This window comes from Cryptotermes secundus, unplaced genomic scaffold (assembly GCF_002891405.2).
Source record: "Cryptotermes secundus unplaced genomic scaffold, Csec_1.0 scaffold1227, whole genome shotgun sequence".
NCBI lineage: Eukaryota > Metazoa > Arthropoda > Insecta > Blattodea > Kalotermitidae > Cryptotermes > Cryptotermes secundus.
In genome coordinates this window covers 365,629-389,059 of record NW_019741990.1, presented here as the reverse complement: position 1 = coordinate 389,059, position 23,431 = coordinate 365,629, and the positions used below count along the sequence as shown (strand labels likewise).

At 41.9% G+C, this 23,431-nt stretch overlaps 1 protein-coding gene across 1 annotated transcript; it reads left to right on the top strand.

Moving 5' to 3' along the window:
* Nucleotides 1–533: 533 nt before the first annotated feature.
* LOC111872969 (autophagy-related protein 13 homolog) lies at nucleotides 534–13,656 on the top strand (the record flags this gene model as incomplete). Its single annotated transcript, XM_023867299.2, has 4 exons — nucleotides 534–882; nucleotides 1,867–2,053; nucleotides 4,389–4,695; nucleotides 12,785–13,656. Coding segments are annotated over 4 exons (1,056 nt in total), but the record flags the coding sequence as incomplete, so codon positions are not given.
* Nucleotides 13,657–23,431: the final 9,775 nt, after the last annotated feature.

Below are 23,431 nucleotides of genomic sequence, written 5' to 3'. Positions count from 1 at the left end.
TGTCTCTATTTTTATTGCAAAATTTCAAGATACTCCATTTTATTTATTGCTCGATTATTACGGAGCCAAGATAGCGCAGTCGATATAGTGACTGGTTATGGGGCTGGATGACCAAGGGGTTGGAGTTTGATCCCCAGTGGGGGCAAGAATTTTCAGTCCTCCATGTCATCCAGACTAGGGGCCTGCCCAACCTCCTATCGAATGGGTACTGGGAGCTCTTTCCCCAGGGGTAAAGCGACTGGTGTATGAAGGTGACCCCCACCTCCAACTAGTGCTGATGTCAAGAAAACATGGGTCTGTACATCCTCTCCCCCGTATGTCTTCATGGCATAGTGTTTAATTAGTTAAGCACATGGACAACTTTACCTTTTACCTTCGCATTGATTATTTCATTTTATCATTTCCATGTCTCCTGACCTGTAGCTTATTTTCATAACCACACATTTATCTAAATTAGCATTTCATCCAAAAAATTTTTACACCAGCAATCCTGAAATTTTAAGTAACATTTGTGTATGGTGTGTGTTTGGCAGTTCAACCTTGCAATTCGTGACCTACCAGAGGTTCTTGCAGAAGCAAAAAGGGCTCTTTGTGGTGAGGTGGTGACAGCCCGCTTACCCCTTTGTGTGGAAATATCACTGCGCACAGTGGAGGGTGACACAATGATGTTGGAGACATGGTGCCTGGGTGTTCTTCCTGAGCAGTGTGACCCATCAGTCCGTGTCACATACACTGTCTACAACAGGATGGGCATTCTTCTCAAGTCTCTTGTGTCTGTAACAAGAGTCACACCAGCCTACAAACTGTCACGGCGCCAGGGACCAGATTCTTATGTCATCTGCTACCGTATCTATATGGGGGAGCCTCAGTTACACAACCTCGGTAAGATAATGTGTAAGGAAATGTTTAGGAAACTTTTTGCTTTAAGTAGTGTGATCCACACATGAATCACTTTCTATCCAATTACAGTTTTGTAAGTTTTGAGCTTTTAACAGTTATAATGGTTCAGATTATGGTGTCCTGGGTTGTAGCACCTTAGTCTCGTGAGTGGATATCGATGTTTTAGAGGATCGTGCCACGTTGAATTGCATAGAATGAGAATCACTTGGCTTATATGCACTGGTTACGAGGACAGTGGTTACTCAAACCTGCAGGAGGGGGTCCTTCCTGTAAGAAGCACTAATGTGACTCTTCAGAGGGCTGGTTCCTTGCCCACCATTCCTATTGCTCTGCATGTTCTTACCCCCTTCTGTGGGTTTGAAAGGTCATGTTCCTCGTATCCAGCATATATAATCCCACTGAGTCTTCATCTTACACACTTCAATGCTGAAGATGGGCAACATATTGCTCTGAAATGATGGTATTCGCCCATAAGACTACAGTGTCAATAGCTGGCAGATGGCAATTTCAGTAGTCACAATTTTGTTTTGCAGTAGTACTGAAATAGCATCCCATTAGAAGACAATTACATGGCTTTAAGATTGCTGTCTTTTGGAATGTGATGCTTTGAAGTCTGGTAGATCATTACTGTAGTTGTGGAGGGCCTGTTGCCTTCAATGTAATGGTAAGGACACATCACAGAAGGCAGTAATCTTAATAATCACCATCATGAGAACCTCAAATCATTTTGATAAACAACACTTAGTATCAGTTACTCATTCTGCTTGTTTCTGATGCTACTACCTATTAATTACCTTTCCAAATGTTAAATTGCCACTGTGCTTTATTGTTGTAGAAGTAAATAGGGCACAGGTATATCACATGTTGAGTTATGTTTACATGATGTAATTGCATAAGTGTCATAGTTTGCTGAGAGGACTTAAAACTGCAGAAATGATTCATCATCATGTGTTTGTTGATCTCTAGGAGAGGGCTATAACCAAGTGAGAGTAGGGCAGCTGTGTACCCCAGTGGGGACACTGCATCTGTCGGTGTCCTACCGCACAAAGATGACTATCTCACCGCAGAGCACCTGCAAGGATAATTCTATCATGCTGAAGAGTGACCACTTCCATCCCGACCTCAGTCCAAGACACTTACGTTATCAGCAGAGGTAAGCCAGTTGTTTTGTGAAATAAAATGCCTGCTTCTGTGGTTTTTGTACGGTTAGAGATGGTGCATGGAACCATTACAATGTATTAGTGGTGGAGAGGTGGTTTCATGTTTCTGTGGCTCCCATGCTGGCAAGCAGAAGTGCAGGAACTGAGTTCCTATAACATAACAAGATTTGAAAGTTTCTAGTTAATTTAGTTCTTGATAGATGTCAGTAGCTGATAGCTATTACACAGTTGGCATGTTTGGTGTTGTGAGAAATGAAAGATATTTCTGATGAGTTAAAGCAGGAACAGAGGAAAACGAAACTTAAAACAAATAAGCATTCTGTAAACACCGTGATGTTGCAAGATGATTACTGTTTAATCAAGTCATGTGAAGAGACTGCAAATTATGTTGGTTCGGAGAATATATTTGCGGTGCGTACTGTTGCAGTGTGTGCAGCTGGCGCAGGTAGGCAGGCACCAATATGTGCAACTATTCAGTTTTTACAGGTGATTATAATTGGTGTTATGGTGTTTGTTGTTTGTGGAAAATTTGTGTTTACTTTCAGTTCAATGGCAGTAAATGATAGTGTGAAATTTGAGACTTTCACTGCACTGACTGTGAAGATTACAGTTCTCTTGTGATTTGATGTAGGGAAAGTGAGATCCATGGCCAGGGCAGCCCTAGACCTGGCCTTCCCTTCCCCTCTATCCATACTCATGTTTTTCATGCCCAGCTTGGTCTTTTACCTTGAAGATGGAGACAGTAGGCTCCTCTGAAATGTTGGTAACTTTCTGCCAGACTGTACAGCTTCACATCTGAAAGGACAGCAGTCTGTGTAACTGATAAGGATTGTAGCTACTATCCTTTTGAAGTTTTGAAGATTCATAGAATTGTTTGCAGTTTACTTGGCTCATGCAGTAGCATAGTTGGTTGAGGCACTGTGCTACAAGCCAGGAGGTCGTGGGTTTGATGCCCACTGAGGTCACTGGATTTTTCATTTGACCTAATTCATCCAGCTTTGCTATGGCCCTGGAGTTGACTCAGCCTCTATCAGAAATTAGTACCAGGAATCTTCCTGGGCGCAACGGGTGGCCGGCGTGTAAGACTGACAGCCTGACTGCCATCTGTGAGCCAATTGTCTGGAAAATATTTGAGCTTTGATATGTCACAACCCTATGGGCCTCCATAGCCTGGATAGCTTTACATTTTTTTTGTAGTTTACATTTATTTGTTTGAGCATACAAGAAGGGTTGGAGGATTGCAGTGTCATGATCAATGGTATATGGGTATGAAATTATTGATACATAGTGTGTTCAAAAAGCTTCGAACCTTTGGTCAGCAGAAATACATTTATTGATTTGGAGGTACAAAACCCTAATCCCCTTCAAAGTAGTCTCCTTGGTAATGCACACACTTCTCCCAGCGCTTCCGCCATTGTTGGAAACACTTCTGGAACACGTCTTTGGAATGGTGATCAGCCGGGCCGTCGCATTCCACATGATGTCTTCTCTTGACTCAAATTGGGTTCCTTTCAGCGGCATTTTCAGCTTGGGAAATAGCCAAAAATCACAGGGAGCCTGACAAACCACAGGGAGGTTGTGTTTGGCGACGAAAGTCTGAATGAGATGCGCAGTTTCGGTACGAATTTCGTGGACACTCTTCTCATGCCCAAATCCTCGGTCAAAATTGAATGTACCGATCCAATGCTTACCCCTATCTCGTTTGCAAGTTCTCGGCTTGTGATACGACGGTCCTCCATGACCAAAGTTCGCACTTGCTCAATTACATTCTCATTTCGGCTTGTTGAGGGTCTGCCTGAACGCGGTTCGCTGTCCACTGATGTGCGACCATCTTTGAAGCGGTTGTACCACTCCTTTATCCGTGAGTTGCTCATGGCATCGTCCCTGAAAGCCTGTTGAATCTTGCGAATGGTTTCCACTTGGATATCACCAAGCTTTTGGCAAAATTTGATGCAATATCGCTGCTCATGTTGTTCCGTCATTTTACACCTTACTGGAATCCAACGAGCGCTCACTACACGTCTTCACTCATAGGCCGACTGTCAGCGACTGACGCTTTCTGCAGGCGGGAAAAAATTCACGACTGCACATGAATGTCCCCTCCACATCTCCACCGAAGAGAGCCTCCCGCGCTTCATTGGTTTACGCAGGAAAAAAGAAGGCTCGATAAATTAATTTTATTACAGATTATATTTCTGCTAGAAGATGAATAAGGAAAATTCTTTGGTAGGTAAACCTGTCATGAAAATGTCATAGAACTATTCCTTCGACAAATGTTGATTTCAAGACTAGAAACTTGTGTTAATGATTACTCATTTGACTTGTCAGTGAAGATAACAGCGTGTCTCTGAGTGACACCATCAAGGTGGGGGCATTTGCTGACAGCTGTAGGCAGCCGCAGATTCCTCTGGAGCCAGACTTGGACTTGCCGAATGTGCCATTCAGCAGCCTCCTCACCCCTCGACAGCAGTCACCTCCCCAACCATCTGTCCAGCCAACTGAACCTCCAGTCGAGACAGGAGGAGGAACTGAGGCAGAGGATGATGGGAACGGCAACGTTACCCCCCACTGTGATTCTCGGCGGTCAAGCTGTTCTGTGGTGTCTACCAACGAGGACTTCATTATGGTAGACTTGGTAATAATTTGTTCATGCAATAACACGCATGGGATTTGGAATGCTAACCACTTCATTCCCACACTTACATAAAAAAAGAACCAGTTAAATTTTGTTTTTCACTTTCAGGTGGCAATAGGATATTTGGATTCACCCATTCCCCTACAGTAAACTGTTTTTTTTCCTTGGCACTACAGCCCCAGTGGGCCTAGGCCTACCTCCATGAACTCCGTTCACTTCGGTTTTTCTAGATCTTACACATACGGTAGGACTCCTTGGGCGAGTGATCAGCTCGTCGCAAGGCCTCTACCTGTAGACAAACACAGAAAAACGCACAGAAACATCCATGCCCTAAGTGGGATTTGAACCCATGATCCTGGCTTCCGAGCGAGCAAAGACAGTGCATGCCTTAGACCGCTTGGCTACCATGACCGGCCACAGTAAACTGTTACTCTCAAATTAAAGTGGCCACAACCCCTGTAGTTACTCTATTCCTGGACAATAAGGTTAATTACTAGAAAAATTTAAGACTGTACTTAGGTTTGGGAATGTAATGGTGATACTGCTTTTACTCTCTGGATCTGAATGTCAGACTTTAACAAGGCAGAATATTAATAGAATGAAAGTAGTAGAAATGTGCACTTCAAGAACAGTAATGGGATACAGTCTGATTGATCAAAAATGAAACAAGGTATAAGAAAAGACTTTCACGTGAGATGTTACTTTGAGAACTACCAGTCAAAATGGTTAGGGGGTCAAATGAACATATTCTTCAGCCCTTCTCTTTATCAAACAAGTGTGTTTTTTATACAATTATATATATTTTAATATTGTGTAAATCATAAGTCATTTGTGACCTCATGTCCTACCCAACATATAGTGGTGTATATACCTGTTGCTAAGCGGTGACTCTGTGAACAGCAAGTGTTTCTGGGCATCAGTTCAGTGAACATGTTCCTGGTGCTAGGCAGCACATTCCTAATAATGTAACAGCTGGAGTACAGCAATGGAAACAGGGTGTTTCTACATGTTCTGCGCTGAGGTGTTATAAGCAAGTGACAAGGCCAGTCAGTGGGTTTTGCGCAGGAGTATGTGTGCTTTTCTCCACATATCTTGGTGTAAGTTTGAACAAAAATGTTTTTGGAGAAGCACTGTAGAGATAAATGAATTATTCGCTTTATGTTCACTGTATATTTTCGATAAAGTTTACAGCACTGAGGATAATTGAACAAAGTGAATGCTATGCACTCATTTTCACATGTCTGTAATTGACAATCGCTGTTATCTGATCACATCAGAAACATGGATTATTCATGATTTTTAATTCTTCATGTGCCTTCTCTGCTTTATAAGGTAGTTGGGTGTATATTATAATTTAAATAGAACAGTCCCTTACTGTAACACAGGTGATTAGCTGTTTGCCTGACCTGATCCTTGTGGTACACACCTTGAACTGCATCCGAAGCATTCATGCTTGCATTGCATTCTATTCAGAGCTGAATTTGTCAGTTTCCATTGCTTTCTGTGGGAAGTCAAACCATTAGGATTATGACTAATTCACTTAGTGGGGGGTGGAGTCCAACTGGGTCCACTCGGCACGGCAGCCATTGATTGGCATATTGTAGTCTGCCCCGGGTGATTATGATGATGGAGAATTTGGTGGAATGAAGATTGGCAGGGTAAACCGAAGTACTTGGAGAAAACCCGCCCCAGCACCATTTCCTCCACCACAAATCCCACTTGATCAGACCCGGGATCGAACCCGGTCCACTGCGGTGGGAAGCCAGCGACTAGCCGCTTGAGCTATGGCGCGGCCCTAGGGTTTATGACTAAGTAACACACATATGTCCTGCTGCCACATGAACGGCCCAAAAGTTAACTTTTAATTTTGCCTCTTGTTTTTCTAACTGTTCTTTCTAGTAATCCTGTCCCTCTCATTTCCTGTACAGTTTATTACTTTGTGTAGTCAATGCAAAGAATCCTTTCTGATCAAAGGTTTCCATACCTTACACTTGTCGCCCTGGATTTTTGTCAGAGTTTCCTGATTAAATTTGAAATAGGTTGTATTCATTGACACCTATCTCTGTAATTTCATCTCACTGGCCTTTGTAGTTTATTCACTGACCATTGTGACTAGTAAATTTTTTCTCCTCTGCTACAGATTAGGTCTATAGCCTGTTCCAGCTTCATCTATCCATCTTCTCTTGGTTTTCATTACTTCCCCTTCGTACCCAGTTATATTTTAATACTTTATTTGGTATTCCATCTTCATACATCATAACTGAATGAGACAACCAATTTAATTTGTATTTTATACTTGCTTAATTTGCTGATCTTGTTACCTTTAAATTCTGTTCCCATATTTTCGTTTCACAATTTATCCCATCCATCATATGCCATAGGAGCTGGGATACTTCAGTCAGTACAGTGATGGGGTGTGGACTGGATACCTGAGAAGTTAGGGGTTTGAATCCTGGCAGGGACGAGATTTTTCTCTCCACCACGGCATCCAGACCGGCACTGGGACCCATGCAGCCTCCTATTCATTGGGTGCTGGGGCCTCTTTCCCTATTGTAAAGTAGCGGGGGTATGAAGCTGACCACTCACCTCCATTTAATGCCATAGTTAAGAATGCGTGGCTATGTACTTCCAGTTTGTTATACAGCTTCTTAGTGTGATGTTTAAGTAATTGAGCACAGGGACAGCTTTACCTTTATCATATACTATATGTGTTCTTTAAAACCTCATTCCTGCTGTCTCTATCCCTCTTTTCCTGTAGACCTGCATTTCTCTTCCATGCAGTAATTGTCTTGTGTGCCCTTTCAGGGTTTCTTTCTGTGTAATATTGATACATCCTGATTGGTCTGAAAAGCATGTAATTTATCATGTTTTTCTGCTGAATGATATGTTAACAAAGCTTTTTAGCAGAAGAATGTTGTCATACAAACCATCAGTCTGCTTGAAATGGCACAGTTCATATGATCCCACATTCTGTTTGATGACCACATTAATTAATGTAAATCTGTCTTGGTACAGAATTCATTTATGTATGTAAAAGTTGAAGGCCTCCCATTCTGTTGTAGTTCTGTTTTCAACTTGTCATTACGTAGCAGTAGAGTTGTTAAGAGTTACAGATATGACCACCAAATGGCAGTGAGAGATACCTGTGCTACTCTTGGCACTGCAGGCTTAAACCTTGCTGGAAACAGATTTCCACTATTGACAACATTCATAATCAGTGAAATCGTGATTTAATATATATAAGAATGGATCAGAGGAGTGTCTGTGCAAACTGTACTTAGAAGTGGGAATTGTTTATTTCGAATGTTCTGCTCGTTTGTTACATCTGACATTGTTCAGAATAATGTGCAGCAGTGTATTGATGCAAGGGGACATTGCTAACTGTATGTGGCAAGGAAGTGGAGTATATGTTGATGCTGAAATAATACCTCTTATGTAGTGAAATTTATTGTGTGATGATGTTTATTTCATACCTGTAGAGATCAAATCACTCAGCTACAAGATGTTATGTCATTCATGAAGTTGTGAGTGAGAGTGTGTCTTTCTATTGTTTAGTGGTAAACTAGACACTGGCCATTGTGATGCTCTGTTGCCATTTGGGGGAAGAGAGATTTTACAAGCATCCCTCTTCTATCTACTCATCGTTGTTGCTCCGGCCGCTCCTTTCCTCCTCGTAGCTGCTATGGCTACTCCTGCTTGCCGCTCCGTCCACCTTTACCCTTTCTCGTACTCTGCTACTTTTAGATAGTTTTCCTTGCAATTTGGTTACAGAAGTAACCAGGTTGGATTTAGGATAATGGTAGGCATGGATCTCTTTCTCAGGTCGATAACAGGTCTTTCTTCGAAGAAACTTCAACACAACGAACCCTTGGCTTTACAACCTTAGGTTTAATTTACCTATTCTTTGTCACAATCACTAATCTGTCATTTTTAATTATACATCACTCACTATTTATAGTAGTTACATTGGCACTGTCCCGCCTACAAAGGCGATTCTATGAGGAAAATAGCCAGTGCCTCCACTCACGAGGAGTGTATCTTATCAAGTCTTGCCTACCACTGGCTTGGCGACGCTAACAGACCTAAGGGCCTTCCCAGCACCACACCCTAGATGACATCATTCCCCACATCAATCCGGGGATCCACCGTCCACTCTCCAGCTATAAAACTGCACATACGAAATAATGCCGTGCTATCGTCACGTAGGCACCTCCCCTCCAGGGCCTCACACATTCAAGTCCACTAGTAATCGGTTACAATTTGATATGGCTGACAGTTATTCTTATATTCAACTTTTGCTGAAAAAATTTCCTCTAGATAACAGCAACAGCTGGTTCATATTGTTATTTTATCAAACTTAGTATTGTCATATAAAAGCAGCCAACTTTGCGGAGCTTTTTAAGTTACTGAGCTTAGGTGTTTTTGATGTAATTTGATTTTACCAAATTTCAGCTGATATTCTGTTGGGTCTTATGCTAGTAACATAAATATAAAATATCTACTGAATGTGGTAATCTTACAGTTAAATCAGAATTTATGCTGAAATGTTAGTTTAAATGGGATGTGATAAGTATGGGCTAAGTAGCTTATTGTAAGGAGTCATCAAACCTTCCTGGGACTAAAGAGCAGCTGGTGCACAAGGCTGACAACATCACTGCCATCTGTGAGCCGATTATCTAGAAAATGTGGGAGCCTTGATGTCTCACAAACCTATAGGCCTCCACAGCATGTTACATGGATACCTTAGCTTCATCATCATCATCAGTAATCTGTCAGACGACAGGTCCACAGTCTCTTCCAAAACAGTTTCTCCACTTAATGCGATCTTCTGTTTTTGAAAAGAGACTATCCAGGAAAAGTGATAATGTGGTAGTTTTTCCATTTGCTTTCCACATCGCAGTACAACAGCCGTTCAAACCACTCTGGTCACGCCTGTTGCTATACGAACTTGAACTATCTCGAGCATCATTTGCTCTGTGCTTCAAGTCGCTGCTGATGACGCTGCTTCCGACATCAGTTTTCGGTGTCTCTCTTCGTCTGCTGCCTACCCTTTGACCTGTCCAGCAAGGGAGGCCCTGCCAGTAGCTACGCTACCGCTGGTATAGCTCTCAGGGTCCTTGGCATACTCGAACCCCCTCACCACGATAAGCTAGTAACAAAGGTGCTACAAACCTCAGGTGTCTTCTGAGAGCAATTCAGAAGTTTCCTGTATTTTACTAGCATGTAATGATCTCTTCAAGTATGAACTGTCTTGCAGTGAAGCCATAGTATCACCTGTGTGTAGCAGGTAGGCAGTGTGTCACTGAGCTAGTGAGGGTGTGGGAACATCCCACATTATCACGCATTTCTGCAACGCTCGCTCTTCACATCACTTTTCACCATCACGCGCGCTAACCAATCAGATTGCTTCAAACGTTTGTATTTATACTGTGCTCCCTGCTAGCCCGCATCTACATCATTACGCGTGCTAGCCAATCAATTCTTCCTCCTCAATTTTGAGTTTCGCTCCGCCCACCGAGCAGTGTATAAAAATGGGCAGCTCCAACGGCGAGTTATCAGTCGACTTCAGTCTATGATCAAGCAACACCAGCCAGCAGGCTTCGTCGCCAGCGCTCGGTCTTCGGAGGCATCGGCAGTCTGCGCCAGGCATGACTGCCTTGGCCCTCCGGCTCTCTCACACCCGACTCACTGGGGCACCGCGCCTGGACTCGCCGGTGGTCGTGTTACTGTCCGACCCACTGGGCATCTGGCATAGCCACTGCTTCATAACTCCTACGACCGCGCTCAACGACTAGCCTTTCACCAGCAGCCGCCGCGCTGCGATCAAGCAACCTCCAACTCACGCTGCCGCACGGCAACCAAGCAACCTCCAGCCACGGCCGCACTGCGGCCAGTCCGTTCACCGTAACTAGCCTTTCTCCCTACCGGCGCGCACCGCGCTACCTCACCGGTCAAGCATCTCATCAACCACGGTCCTTTTCAGGACCAACAAACTGTTCTGAAGAAGTGGGTTGTCATCGGAGTAATGACAAGACTACACATAAGAGCCCCACAAGGGTATGCATCAGGCATGTGGACGTGAGAATTGATCGCATGGATTCTCCTGTTGGGTCACTGCCCTGTGCACACATAGACAACATTACCAACATTTAGCTAATATCTGCTGCTGTCTCCACCTTCAAGTTCAGAGTGAGTAGGCTGAATGTTTGCATACATACAAACCCATGGCAGATAGGGTAGGGCTGGTGCACAGTCTGAGTCAGTAGGAACAGTGGACAAGGGAAATTACAAAATGGCCCTTTTCAGTATCACCAAGTACACCAAAGAACCATCAGCAACTGGTGTTCCCGACTGGTCACCCATCCAAGTGCTACCAAGCATAAAGTTGCTTAACTTCCTCTGCTGTGGGTTGACTGGCAGAACAGGATGGAAACATCTAGTGTCCGAAAAATTGTGTTCGCTCAAAATGCTAGGTGATGGAGAGATTTCAGATGCTCAATAATCACAGATATAAACTTTATCCGGAGAAGAATGCTTTGAGGCTGAATATTTGATGATGGATGGCTGTTCATTGGGGCTTCATGGTTTCATAAAATCCTGATACCTTGAATTTTCTTAAAATGTGTTATGAAGCATGTACTGTGTTCTGGGTCGTAATGGTGTGTAGTTAGGAGACAGCCCAACATTTCAGAGGAACGTACTGTCTCAATCTTGAGGGTGAAAGAGTAAGCCAGAACAAGAAACTGGCAGAAGGAGGCTCTGTCTGAACTGCACAGCTTTACAACCCAGAAAACAGTGCTGTTCATAGTCCCTGCCTTGAGAATGTGATTTCCTGTGAGCTGTGTTATATTCTTTTATTGTATATTAATCTGCCTTTAACTTGAGGTGGTGTCCTAAGACTGGAAGGTATCTGTGTGGTGGTACCCTTATTAGGCCAGTTGCTGGTAGCCTTAGAACTGGGAAGAAGGATGGAGATGTGGCAGGTGCTTCATCATAATCCTGTCCTGTCATCTGTCTGAAGGCTTCACAATCACAGTTTTTCACTGTTAGAAGACCCCATGCCATGGCTACCAACTTTATAGATATACCTACCTTCACATAATGATCACTTGCTGAGTTGTGTTGTAGCGTATAGACCCAGTGCTGAGAGGTGACTGTAAACATCAGCCATTGCTAGGTAATGCCTGCACACGACAATAGAGAAGGTGTCATGATATGTGACATGTACAGCCGTTGCTATGTGGTGCCCACAGCATATGCATTCATGGTGACATCACACAACAACAGAAGAGGTGATGCAGGCAGTGTTCTCTGTGGGTCTGCTCCAAGGCTGTGTGACTCACCAACCATGTTCTGTTCAGGAAGTGAGTGCAGTGTAGTGGACGGTTCAGTTGCAGTATTAACCAGTGCACAACAGAAGGTGAAGAATCTCCATTGCTAAGATTTGTTACCAGGAAGACATTGCAGAGGAATAGTCATTATGGAGAGCTGTCACCATGTAAAGACTGGCAAAAGACTGAAAAGAGTTAGTGTGAAGTGATTTGTAGGGTGGAAATCAGCAATAGTGTTATAGTTGTCTGTAGTCGCAACCTGCGAGTGGTCAGTAAATCTATTCACCAATCCAAGCGCCATCTATAGTCACAAATATGCGTGACATTATGTTATTGCAGTTTGAATCCTTTGACATCTCTTCTGAAGTCCATCTGTGCTACAAACTAGGATATGTCACCTTGTGTAGGCAATCTCATGTGTGTGTTTGGGTTTCATACCAGTGTACAAATGCCAGAAGTCCTGAAAATAGAATCTAACAATGTTATAGAGATACAACAGGCTGTGTTACTAATGAAGATGCAGTCTGATTCTCATAATAGATGATGTGTAGTAATTTGCATATAGGGCAACAGATTACAGGAGTTCTATTTTTTCCCCCAAAAAGTATTTTTTCTTAATATTTGCATGACTTAATCTGTAGCTATCAGAAATATTGCCAGAAGTAAAAACATTTGGATAGGATTAACCTCATCAGAGTTGACTGCAATAGGCACTTCTAATGAAATGGTTACTTAGAGAACCTTACATTTCTTTACAGAAAACACCGTTTGCTGGAGGCAATTCCAACAGTGAGCTTGGTGCATTTTACCGGGAATGCCAAAGTGCGCCGCAACTGAAGACCTTCTCCGAGCAGCCAACGTTGGCTGAACAAGTTGGGGATATCAGTAAAACGTTAGAAGCCTTTGAAACGAGCATGCAGGAGTACGATGAAATGCTCAACTCTCTCTGCCTTTCTGATAACAATAACTAGAAACTGTAAGTGAAGTGCATTGCCAGAAAGAATCTCAGTTTCAGCAGCCCATCTTTGAGTGTGAAGTACAGTTCTAGTTTTGTCAGATACTTTGTGTTGCCAAATTGTTAATTTCATTTTCAGACCCTAAGAAAGCTGAGGATGTCAAATGATACAGTTTTTGATATTACATTCCTTGTACTATTTCACAAGTTTCTAGCTACAAGAGGTACACCCTTCTTGGCCATCATGGTAGATGGATGCAGACCATAGAGGTCAGTAAGCTTTTAATTGGAAATGCCTGCTTCAACCAATTACAAAAAGAAAGAACCATCATATTTATGTAAGATTTGGTGTTCTGATGGCCGTAAGCATTAGATAACCATCTTCTGGTTTATGCCACCATGTGGTTTCATGAGTAGCTACCAACTTTCTAGAGAAACCTGGAGAATGGGACACATATACATATACCCTTTTTTGCTTAGAATAACCGATACTATGACGACCCATTGACCTTTCCTCTTGGGACACTCTGTATATGTGCATATAGGTCACACCCTCTGCAATGCATTTTTGCCCCTGTTATAGTCAGTGTATGAAGTGAGTTAGTGGGGGGTGGAGTCCAACTGGGTCCACTCGGCACGGCGGCCACTTATTGGCCTATTGTAGCCTGCCCCGGGTGATTATGATGATGGAGAATCTGGTGGAATGAAGATTGGCAGGGGAAACCGAAGTACTCAGAGAAAACCTGCCCCAGCGCCACTTTGATGAAGTGAGTTGACTCACGTGGTAAGTCTGACTGGGAGGCACCCAGTGGGCACCTACTGTCATGACAGGTACTTCATGATTTCCCTGAAACTTCTGAAGCAAATTCCAGGATAGTACATTAATTAGGCCACAACCACTTTGTTCATTATTGGAGTGATTGGCAATAGAAGCCACTCTGAGCCTTGGCTTTCATGTGGAGGTGTACCGTCAGTCTTTCTCAACCCATGGCACTAGATGGAGGTGAGTTGTGGCCACTTTACCCTTGGGTGAAAAGCTGGGTGAACCCCAGAGCTGGTCTGGGCATGGTAGTGAACAGAAAAATCTTTGCTGCTTCAGTCTTCAAGCCCATAGCCTAGTCACTATACTGAGCTATTTAGCTCACTTATTTATTTCTGGCACTAGTTATTTTCAGAATCTTTTCTTGTCATCTCCAGCTGCAGTGGTGAATGTGGCATGTGTTTGCAAGCTAAAATTGGTTGAATATGCAGAAGAAAGTGTTTCAATTTTTGCAACTTGTGTATGGTCATAACATTTGTTACAATCTAATGGGGTCAGTAAAGTACAGGGTGGGGCACAGAAACTTCCTTTTTTTGAAGGTGAATAAAAGAAAAATTATTGCTGATAGACAAAATTTATGTTTAGCTAATGAAAGAACATACTTTAAAGTTTTAAATCATGTAGTTTTAAACAAAATATCTTGAAGGTGGTGACCACCATTCTCTATGCACTGATGCAACCGTTTTCTGAAGTTCCCCTCTGCACGTTCCAACATGTGCACCAGAATTTGGGCTACTTCCTGCCGAATAACATTCTTCAGCTGAAGCAGGTTTGTGGGGCGATGTTTAAAAACCTCTGCCTTGAGGTATCCCCATAAAAGAAATCACAAGGCGTTAGATCAGGTGAGTGCGCTGCCCACGGGATGTCACCTCGAAGCGAGATGAGCTGTCCAGGGAATTTTGCCCTCAAAACTGTCATCGAAGCTCGGGCTGTGTGAGCTGTGGAACCAGACATTTCTTCAAGAGCTGGTTCGAAAAAGATCTCAAAATCGACTGTCGAACTGCCTCCACATTTTGTGGTGTCGTAACAGTCCGTTGTCGTCCTGATGATTTTTCACCACACTCCCAGTTGTCCTAAAGTTCTCTGCCCACAAAACAAATGATTTCCGGGCGGGAACCGAACCTCTGGGCTTAATTCCGAAGTGAGTACGGAACGCATGCTGCACCGCCATGTAGGAATGGTTGTTTGAAAAATAGTCTTCGACAGCAAACGCATGCTGCTCACTCGTCCACCTCATATTTCCTACAGAGGGGTATTAGACAGAAACTTCCATGACTGCTGCGTTCGTTGAGCCTCTCCCCACTTTTCTTCGACCTCCCCTCCTGTCACAATGCATCTTCACAAAAAGGAAGTTTCTGTGCCCCACCCTGTACTTTAACAAAAGGATATGTCTACACACCCCTATTTTTTAATTGAAACTCTGGAGATCAAATGTGAAACATGTACATATGTAGATACAGGAAATATGCTTTTTCCCCGTTATTTTGAGTACAATAAATGACCAATTATTAACATTTATTATGCTTGTACTTCATAAGGCCTAGTGATTACTATATGTACGAGTATTACCTGCTTTAACACCCCAGTAGCTCTGCATTTTGCCCACACATTAGTGTGTTTTAATGAAGAAAGTATCTTCTGGGTGGCAGGAAATGGGTTTTTAAATATTAGATGAATTTCAAACTTCAAAATGTTAGCAGGAATTATGTTGAATTTTGGAAGAAGTTGGTTTGTATCAAATTATTCATATTGTTTGACATCCTTAGAATAGCATAGCATACATAGCAAAGAATAGAATGGTGATGACAGGTTTACTAGTTAAGATATGTTATGGTAATATTGCTAGGAAATGGTAATTTTAACATGTGAAAGTAAAAATATTGTGTTAAACTGCAGGAATTACTGATTGTAGTCTGCTATTGATTATTTGTATAAAAAGGAAGCAAGGCAGCTCTTTCCACGGATTGAGGCTTTTGATAAAATTCAGCACAGGTTCTGTCTCTGTCCCTTGAGTTAAACAGGTTTGTCACTTTCAGACATGTTTTAGGCCTTTGGTCGAGTCACTAACAACTTTAATACAGTAATTGTATATAAATTGCAAAGCATTTGACACACCCACAGGTAGGAGTAAATGAAGAGAGACTTCAAAATGCTACCCAATCAGCCCTCCACCACAGGGGTTCTTACATCCAAATAAGGGAGAAGTGAAGAAGACCCAGCAGAGTTTAATTTTGGCTTATAAGATATTGTGACATGTCCAACCGTTGCTGGGCAACGGGAGGTGGAACAAGTTACCATGAAGACAGACCCTTGATAAACGGTCGGTTTCTAAGTTACACAACAGTAAGGAATGTGGTGCTTCTCCGAGCCGAGCCGAAGCATGCTGGTTGCTACTCAGCGTTGCCCAGCAACGCCTTTGAAAACGGGAGCCCATGCAGTGACTGTTGCTAGGCAATCGGTAAACACAATGTCACGCAACAGTGAAAGCTATCACGTAACTGTTTTCTGTTTTCTCAGTGCAGAAGCTACATAACAGGAGTATTCATCAGTGCTATATAAATTCTACCCGTGTGGAGGCGGGGTCAAATACCTCCACTGTGACCCTGCGAGTCGTAGGAGGCGACGAAAGGGGAAGTCTCAAATCTGAGATATGTAGGAAATTATGGTCGCATGTCGATAGGGACTCGGACATGAGAAAGACTACGCTGGCAAGGACCAGCAGCATATACAAAAGACAGACCTGTCCTCTCATCAGAGAGGGTGCCCCACAAAAACAAGACTGTAACTGTCAAACAGTAATAAATACCTGGGGCTCGACACCAAGACTTACTGACTGACTGACTGACCATCAGTCGCAATGTGACTTTGACTTTGCTATATAAATTATCTACATTACAATTTTCGATAAGTTAATCAAGCTTATTAACTCTTTCCTTTCTCAGAGAAAATTCAGTTTCAGTCAAAGGTGAAATATCTACACCAAGGGAAATACAAGCGGTGTGCCACAAGGTTCTGTTCTCTCCCCCACACTGTACAGTCTATATATAAACGATATGCTCCAAACACCTGGTGTCTATCTAGGTCTCTTTGCTGACAACAACATGTATATATGTGACAGACCGCAAAGAGGGTTATATTCTCAGAAAGCTGCAGCGAGGCCTCAGTGTTATTGAGACATGGTGTGATCACTGGAACATAAAAATCAATGAAGATAAAACTCAGGCAGTCTACTTCTCTCATAGACTTACGCCCCCCCAGACACATCTTACACTGAATGGGCAGAATATCCCCTTCGTCAGTCATGTAAAATACCTGGGCGTAATCTTCGATAAGAGGATTATGCGGAGACTTCACATAGAAATGATTGAAGCCAAGGCCTTCAGAACATTTATTAGAATCTACTCCCTATTCAGAAGTGAGCATTTAAATGCAAACATTAAACTATCCCTCTATAAGGCACTGATCAGATCAGTAATGACTTACGCTTGTCCCGCCTGGGAATTAGCGGCAGACACCTACCGCCTAAAATTGCAGCGCATGCAAAACAGGTTTTGTGCACCATTGGAAGTTTTCCGAGGTGCACACCAGTCCGCAACTTGCACACGGCTTTCAACTTTCCAGATGTCTATGATTATATAACAAAATTGTGCAGACAACAAGCAGAAATCATACAAAATCATGATAATGAACATGTTCGTGGTATAGGACAAGGTGAAGCCAGACACAGAAAATATAAGAGGCTTAAACTTGGAGGTGGTGAAGCTTATTACCATTCAAATGACTAAGTTTTCGTTGTAGCATAAGATCTGTAAGTTAGGAATGATATGCTCTGTATAGCCTGTACTGACAGAGGACGTGTGTGTAAGGCAAAAGGAAGAGTTTTTGATAACATATTATATGTGCAAAATATACACTTGACGAAAGGTCGAATGTATTCATAAGAGACAGACCCATCTTCTTGTCAGAGAGGATGTTACATAAGGACTATTACCACAAGAGTTCAGTTGGGGAAAAAAAAATCTCTGGTCATGGGCCTCAATGGGCCTGATGCCAAGACGAACTGATTGGCGGTAAACCTCCAGTCGTAAAGTAACTCTGACTCTGAGAGGGAGGAACTAGTCAGTTGCAGTCTAGTATTTGCCGGAATGAATGGAAATAGAATTAATTGTGATACTGCAGATGGCAGTAATTGTTAAACTGTAAATGTAAGAGCGAGTGGAATAAATTCACTATATCCAAGATGGTGTGAAGTTACTTGTTGCGTGACATATACCCAACACATGACAATATTTTAGATGTGAAGGTTCTCACATAACTTATGTGCAATTTTTCTGCCTAACACAGATTGGGGCATTAGAAGGAGTTCTTCCTGTTTAAAGTTAGCCATAATCTGAAGGGTTCTGATGATGGTGTATGACACTCAGAATTACTGGGTTTTTGGACCTTGCCCATAGTGTGGTATTCTAAGAACTAGAAAAAACAATGTTTTGGAAACTGGATCTGTTTCCATCCTCAGATGAGGGGAGACACCTGCTCTGTTGGATCCCTTAATAAGAGCTAATCCCCCCCTCACCTGAGGGGGGATTAGCTCCTGTCCAGGTGTCGCCATTCTAGCTTGATTGCTATAAAATGCTTTTCGCAAGTCTCGAAACATTTAGGCAATGTCTTTTGATTTTCAGTCTCAAAATTGTGGCACAACACTGACTGCCTTATGTATGCACTCACAGTGAAATCAAAAACTCGTTGACCATGCAGGGCATTGGTATAGTAGGGTAATGGGGCACAAAAGACAGTGAAATAGTCCACATTTTGTCTCCATGTACAGTTAGGTCTGGCACGTAGTAAACAGCAGCATGGTTGATCTGATATTATGGCAGGTTTGTTGCAACCATTCTACCAAACTGTACAGATCTGAGGAAAGAGCTGTGGAATAAAAATCAAATTTTCTAATTGTGAAGTTACCATTCCACATGAAATGACAATATTACCATCTCACATTATGCTAATATGGGCGATTTATAATAAGACTGATCTACTGACAGTGGACAAGTAATCTAAGATAATTAAGTATAGTGTAAAGGACAACCTTTTGGTATCCCCCTCCCCTCCTTGTTGGGTGTCTTGTGCTACTCATAATTTTTATGAACTTTGGTTCTTTGTTATGCACATGAAAATGTGACCCAACATACTTTTACCATGGTGACTTGTTTGTAGATATGGTAACCTTCATCCAGCATCTTTATTTGACACAAATTCTGTCCTCTGCGGTATAATGCTGTGTAGTCTGGTGCAAGTCAACCAACACTTCAGAGGAACTTGTTGCCTCCATCTTCAAGGTTGAAAAGTAAGCACAGCAGCACCTTACTTTTCATCCCTGAAGATGTTCCTCTGAAATGTCAGTTGACTTCACTGGACTACATAGCATTATTATATTCCAGAAAATAGAAACCTTCATAGCCATTGCTGTGAGAACCTCAAATCCTTTATTTTATTATTTAAATCAGTAGCACACGATTCACTTGATGGGTCTGTGCACTTCAGCCTAATTTGAGAGAGCATCTGGGATACAGGCAAACAATAGCATGTATAAAAGTTAGCTTCATTTTTATTTATTGAAATGACACCAGTAGCCCTCTATGGACAAGTACTTACAAGTTTTCACTGAAGCTTAGATCAGTTCACTTTATGATTACATTATCCTGTCTTTATGGGTCATGCATTACAGTATTACAGTGATGCATCTATGCTGTCCACCTAACTGACCATTACATTCTTTCAGTATTAATACCATTATCCCGGAGTTAAAATATGGCCACTGGTCTTGTAGAATCAAGGACTGAGAATCTCCTGATAAACTGTTTTTCAAATAAAAATGGCCACCAGCCTTATGGCAGTAGGAGAATTAATATCCCTATTCCCAGAGGAGAAATGTTAGATAATTATATTTAGCATCAGTGAACTGTTTTTCTCTCACCTGTGGTGTGGGATATTGTCCATTTTTCACAGCTATGTAAAGCTTTTTCTCTATAACCTTTCCTAATAATGGGGATTGTGCAAGGTGACCCTGTAACATCACCACCATAGTACCTGACCTCCCATCTTTCTTTATTTTTAGAAGTTTGTTGGTAAGAACACTTCATTTTTTCCTACCAGAATCATAACAGGTTCTTTGGACCTTAATTCATGCTGTGAATGAAGAGAGTTGGAGGAGATTGCCTCACCATTAGCGAGAACAATGCATGATCCATAGGAGCCATGTCAGACCTTTATGTCAACGTTTTGATTGTAATTGAAAGTTACACATCATTCAAGTTGATTATGCTTGAGGTGTGATAATATTTGAAATGTAAAAATTCATATCAGAAATGTTTAATCAGGGTTTCTGTATTTTCTGTTTCTCAGGCCATTATCTGATTTGAGCCAAAATTGGAATGGGTCAGCAAATGTTAGTAAAACTGCCCAGTACCAGATGTCATGAAAATTTGTTCATCAGTTCATGAATTGTTGCATGACGAAGATAATAAACAATTTTTTGTTGCCAATACTGCAAACACCCCAAAAACGTGTATAAGAAACGAAGTGACTTTTATTCATAAGTCTCATTAAATTCTCGCCATAGGTAAGTTAGGAGTCAGTATAGCACATAGTCTGTGATCTGGCCAGCCAAGAAATCAAGAGTTCACTTCACCCTACCAAAGGGGCTCTTTCTTTTAGAGATAAAGCAGCCGGAGCATGAACGTGACCGTGCACTCCTTCTAGTACAGAGGTTAAGTATGTGAAGCTATACTTCCACTCCCCCCTACATCTTCATGGCATGTGAGTTAAGCACAGAGAGAACTTTACTTTTTACCGTGGATGAGTTAATAAGAGGACTGTGTCAAATAGATTTGTAGCTTTAAATTTACTTTATGTTTTAATTATTGTGGAAAGGTACTCTGAAACAGAGTGCAAGAGAAAGGGTGTTCCGTGAGACTGGTACGTTTGACCTCTGTTCGTGCCTCTTTGGATTTAAGTGTGACTGGTTTCTGTTGCTTGGAGTTGGACATGATCAAAGCTTCTTTTAAATGTATCAACAGATAGTAATCTATAAGGCCACATTGCTTCAAAATCCTTGTTAGTGTTTGTTAACTTTATTTTATTTTTCCAAAGTCAGATGAAAACTTCATTCAAGCGAAAGATTTTATCTTAGATTTGTGATTCTCATGCTGGTGAATATTAAGATTATGGGTCTCTGGGATATGATGTCATGGCATTTGGTGGATAGGAACCAACTGCCCCCTTCTTAAGGGTAGAAAAAACTGTCTGCCCATCAAACTACACCGTTTCACTGCCCCCTTCTTAAGGGTAGAAAAAACTGTCTGCCCATCAAACTACACCGTTTCACTGCCCCCTTCTTAAGGGTAGAAAAAACTGTCTGCCCATCAAACTACACCGTTTCACTGCCCCCTTCTTAAGGGTAGAAAAAACTGTCTGCCCATCAAACTACACGGTTTCACATCCCAGGAGACAAAACGAATTTTATTATTAATATTGTTTTATTTTGTATCTTTTTCTCATTTTGTGTGGTTATTATAGGCTTCTGGAGGCTAGATTTCCTTTGCTTTTGATTAATTTTTGTGTGTCAATTCAGACTGATGACTTGTCTGCTTCTAATGATTTGTGACTATGATTAATTCTTTATATGAATATTATGTTGGATACTGTCCATTGTGTGAGGCATACCTAATATTTTTTAAACTGGATGTGTTTCCAGCATGGGTGTGTATGTGTATGGGTGAAAGGATTGTATTCAACTGAGCCCATTAGAAACAGCTCATCTTGATCTCTGCACTTATTGTTTTTAATGGATCCAACTGAGTAGGAACCCTTCTCACCTTATGCCTGGTTCTGAAATGTGTATATCAACTATACCCTGAACAGAGGAAAGTGGCAGAGTCCCAGACATATGAGTGATTAGAGGTATAGCTCCATACATTTGTAACCTCAACACTGGATGGAGGTGCGTGGTTAGGTCATGTCCCAGCTGCAGAAAGGAGCACCCAGCACTGAAAAGGAAGCTGGGTGTGCTCTAAAACTGATGTAAGTGTTGTGGAGAAATCTCTTACTCTGCTGGGACTTGAACCCGTTTCTTGGCCACCAATTCTGTCGCCTAGTCACTATCTTGGCTCACCTGACAGTGGACACTGTAGCATATTACTCATAAAAAGTAAAGCTATCCCTGAAACAGGCCCATGGAGGCCCATAGGGTTGTGCGATATCAAGGCTCCTACATTTTCTAGAGAGTCAACTTGCAGATGGTGGTGAGGTCAGATGGCACTGCAGACACCAGTTAGTGTTCTGTGTGCTGGTCAGCATCTCAGTGACTGGTCCTTTGTCTGTGATAGAAGCATGCCTGGCAGTAAAGGCATGCCTTTTAGGTGCAAAATAAAATACTGCTTGTCTTTTCTTTTTAGACTTGCAAGTTGAACTGGTATGTAATTTAATTATAAATGTGTAAACACTCAAATTTTTTAATTGTCATTTTCAGTTTTCTTAAATATGGTTTCAGATGTTGAATTTCACACACAATTTTGTCCACTTTATGGAAATGTATTCAGACTAAGAATATTGAGAATGAACAAAACTGGCTCAGTGATACCAATGTAAAGACATCACTCCTTAACACAATGGTATTGCTTGTTTTGTGAGGAATCAATCACATAAAACATAGACTTAGTTCATATCAGTGTAAAGCAGTTGCTTGGATATGTTGTAATACACCAGTTTAACCCATTCAGCCCACAGTTTTCAGGCACTGGTGTACACTCCGGACCAGATATTTTGTCACTATCTCATTTTTTACTGGTTTTCTTAGTATTGTCTCAATTTTACCAGGGGGAAAAATTCCTTTTCTCCTTAATGTTGTTTGCAAATGCAAAATAATTGAAATGCTCAGAAACAAGTGCTGGTGCAGTAGACATTTTAGACACAAGTGTACTAGGAGCTGCTTGTGAAATGGTTAAAAGAGCAGAAGTGCGCTATATTGTGGCTTTATAGGCTAAAATAAAAACAAAACCCTGACTTCAGTTTTGTTTCAATAAACTTAAGCTTGTGTCCAATTGTGTAGAATGTACATTGGTTAACCATTAGTCTGTACTGAGGCAATGGAAAGACATCCCATGGATTGTGGGATGACAGTGCTAAGGGTTTTCCTATCTGTCTGCCTTTGAGGATTTTAAGATGAGTTGGTTAAAAAAACGGCCATGCAAGGAAGGACAGGACAGAAGTCGCATGAGATGTATATGAAATGCAACTTATTATGATACAAACACTGGTATAATGATCAGCAAGATCTGTGGTTGGCATTCTCACTTATCTGTTGGAATTTCTGAAGACGACTTGTGCAGGAGAATTGAGATATCAGTTTAAAGAGATTAAGTGGGTATGCAGATTCAAATACCCGGCGGAGGTCGTCAAATTTTTAAGGGTGGAAAAATTCAGGGAATAAGTCCTCCAGGAGGGACTTTAAGCTATGTGTCCCATGTCGTAACTTTACGGCACGTAAAAGAACCTCATATCCCCAAAGGGGATCACTGAGCCAAATTCCAGGACGTTTCCCGCCCAACAATAGTCTCTAAGGCCTCTGATAGA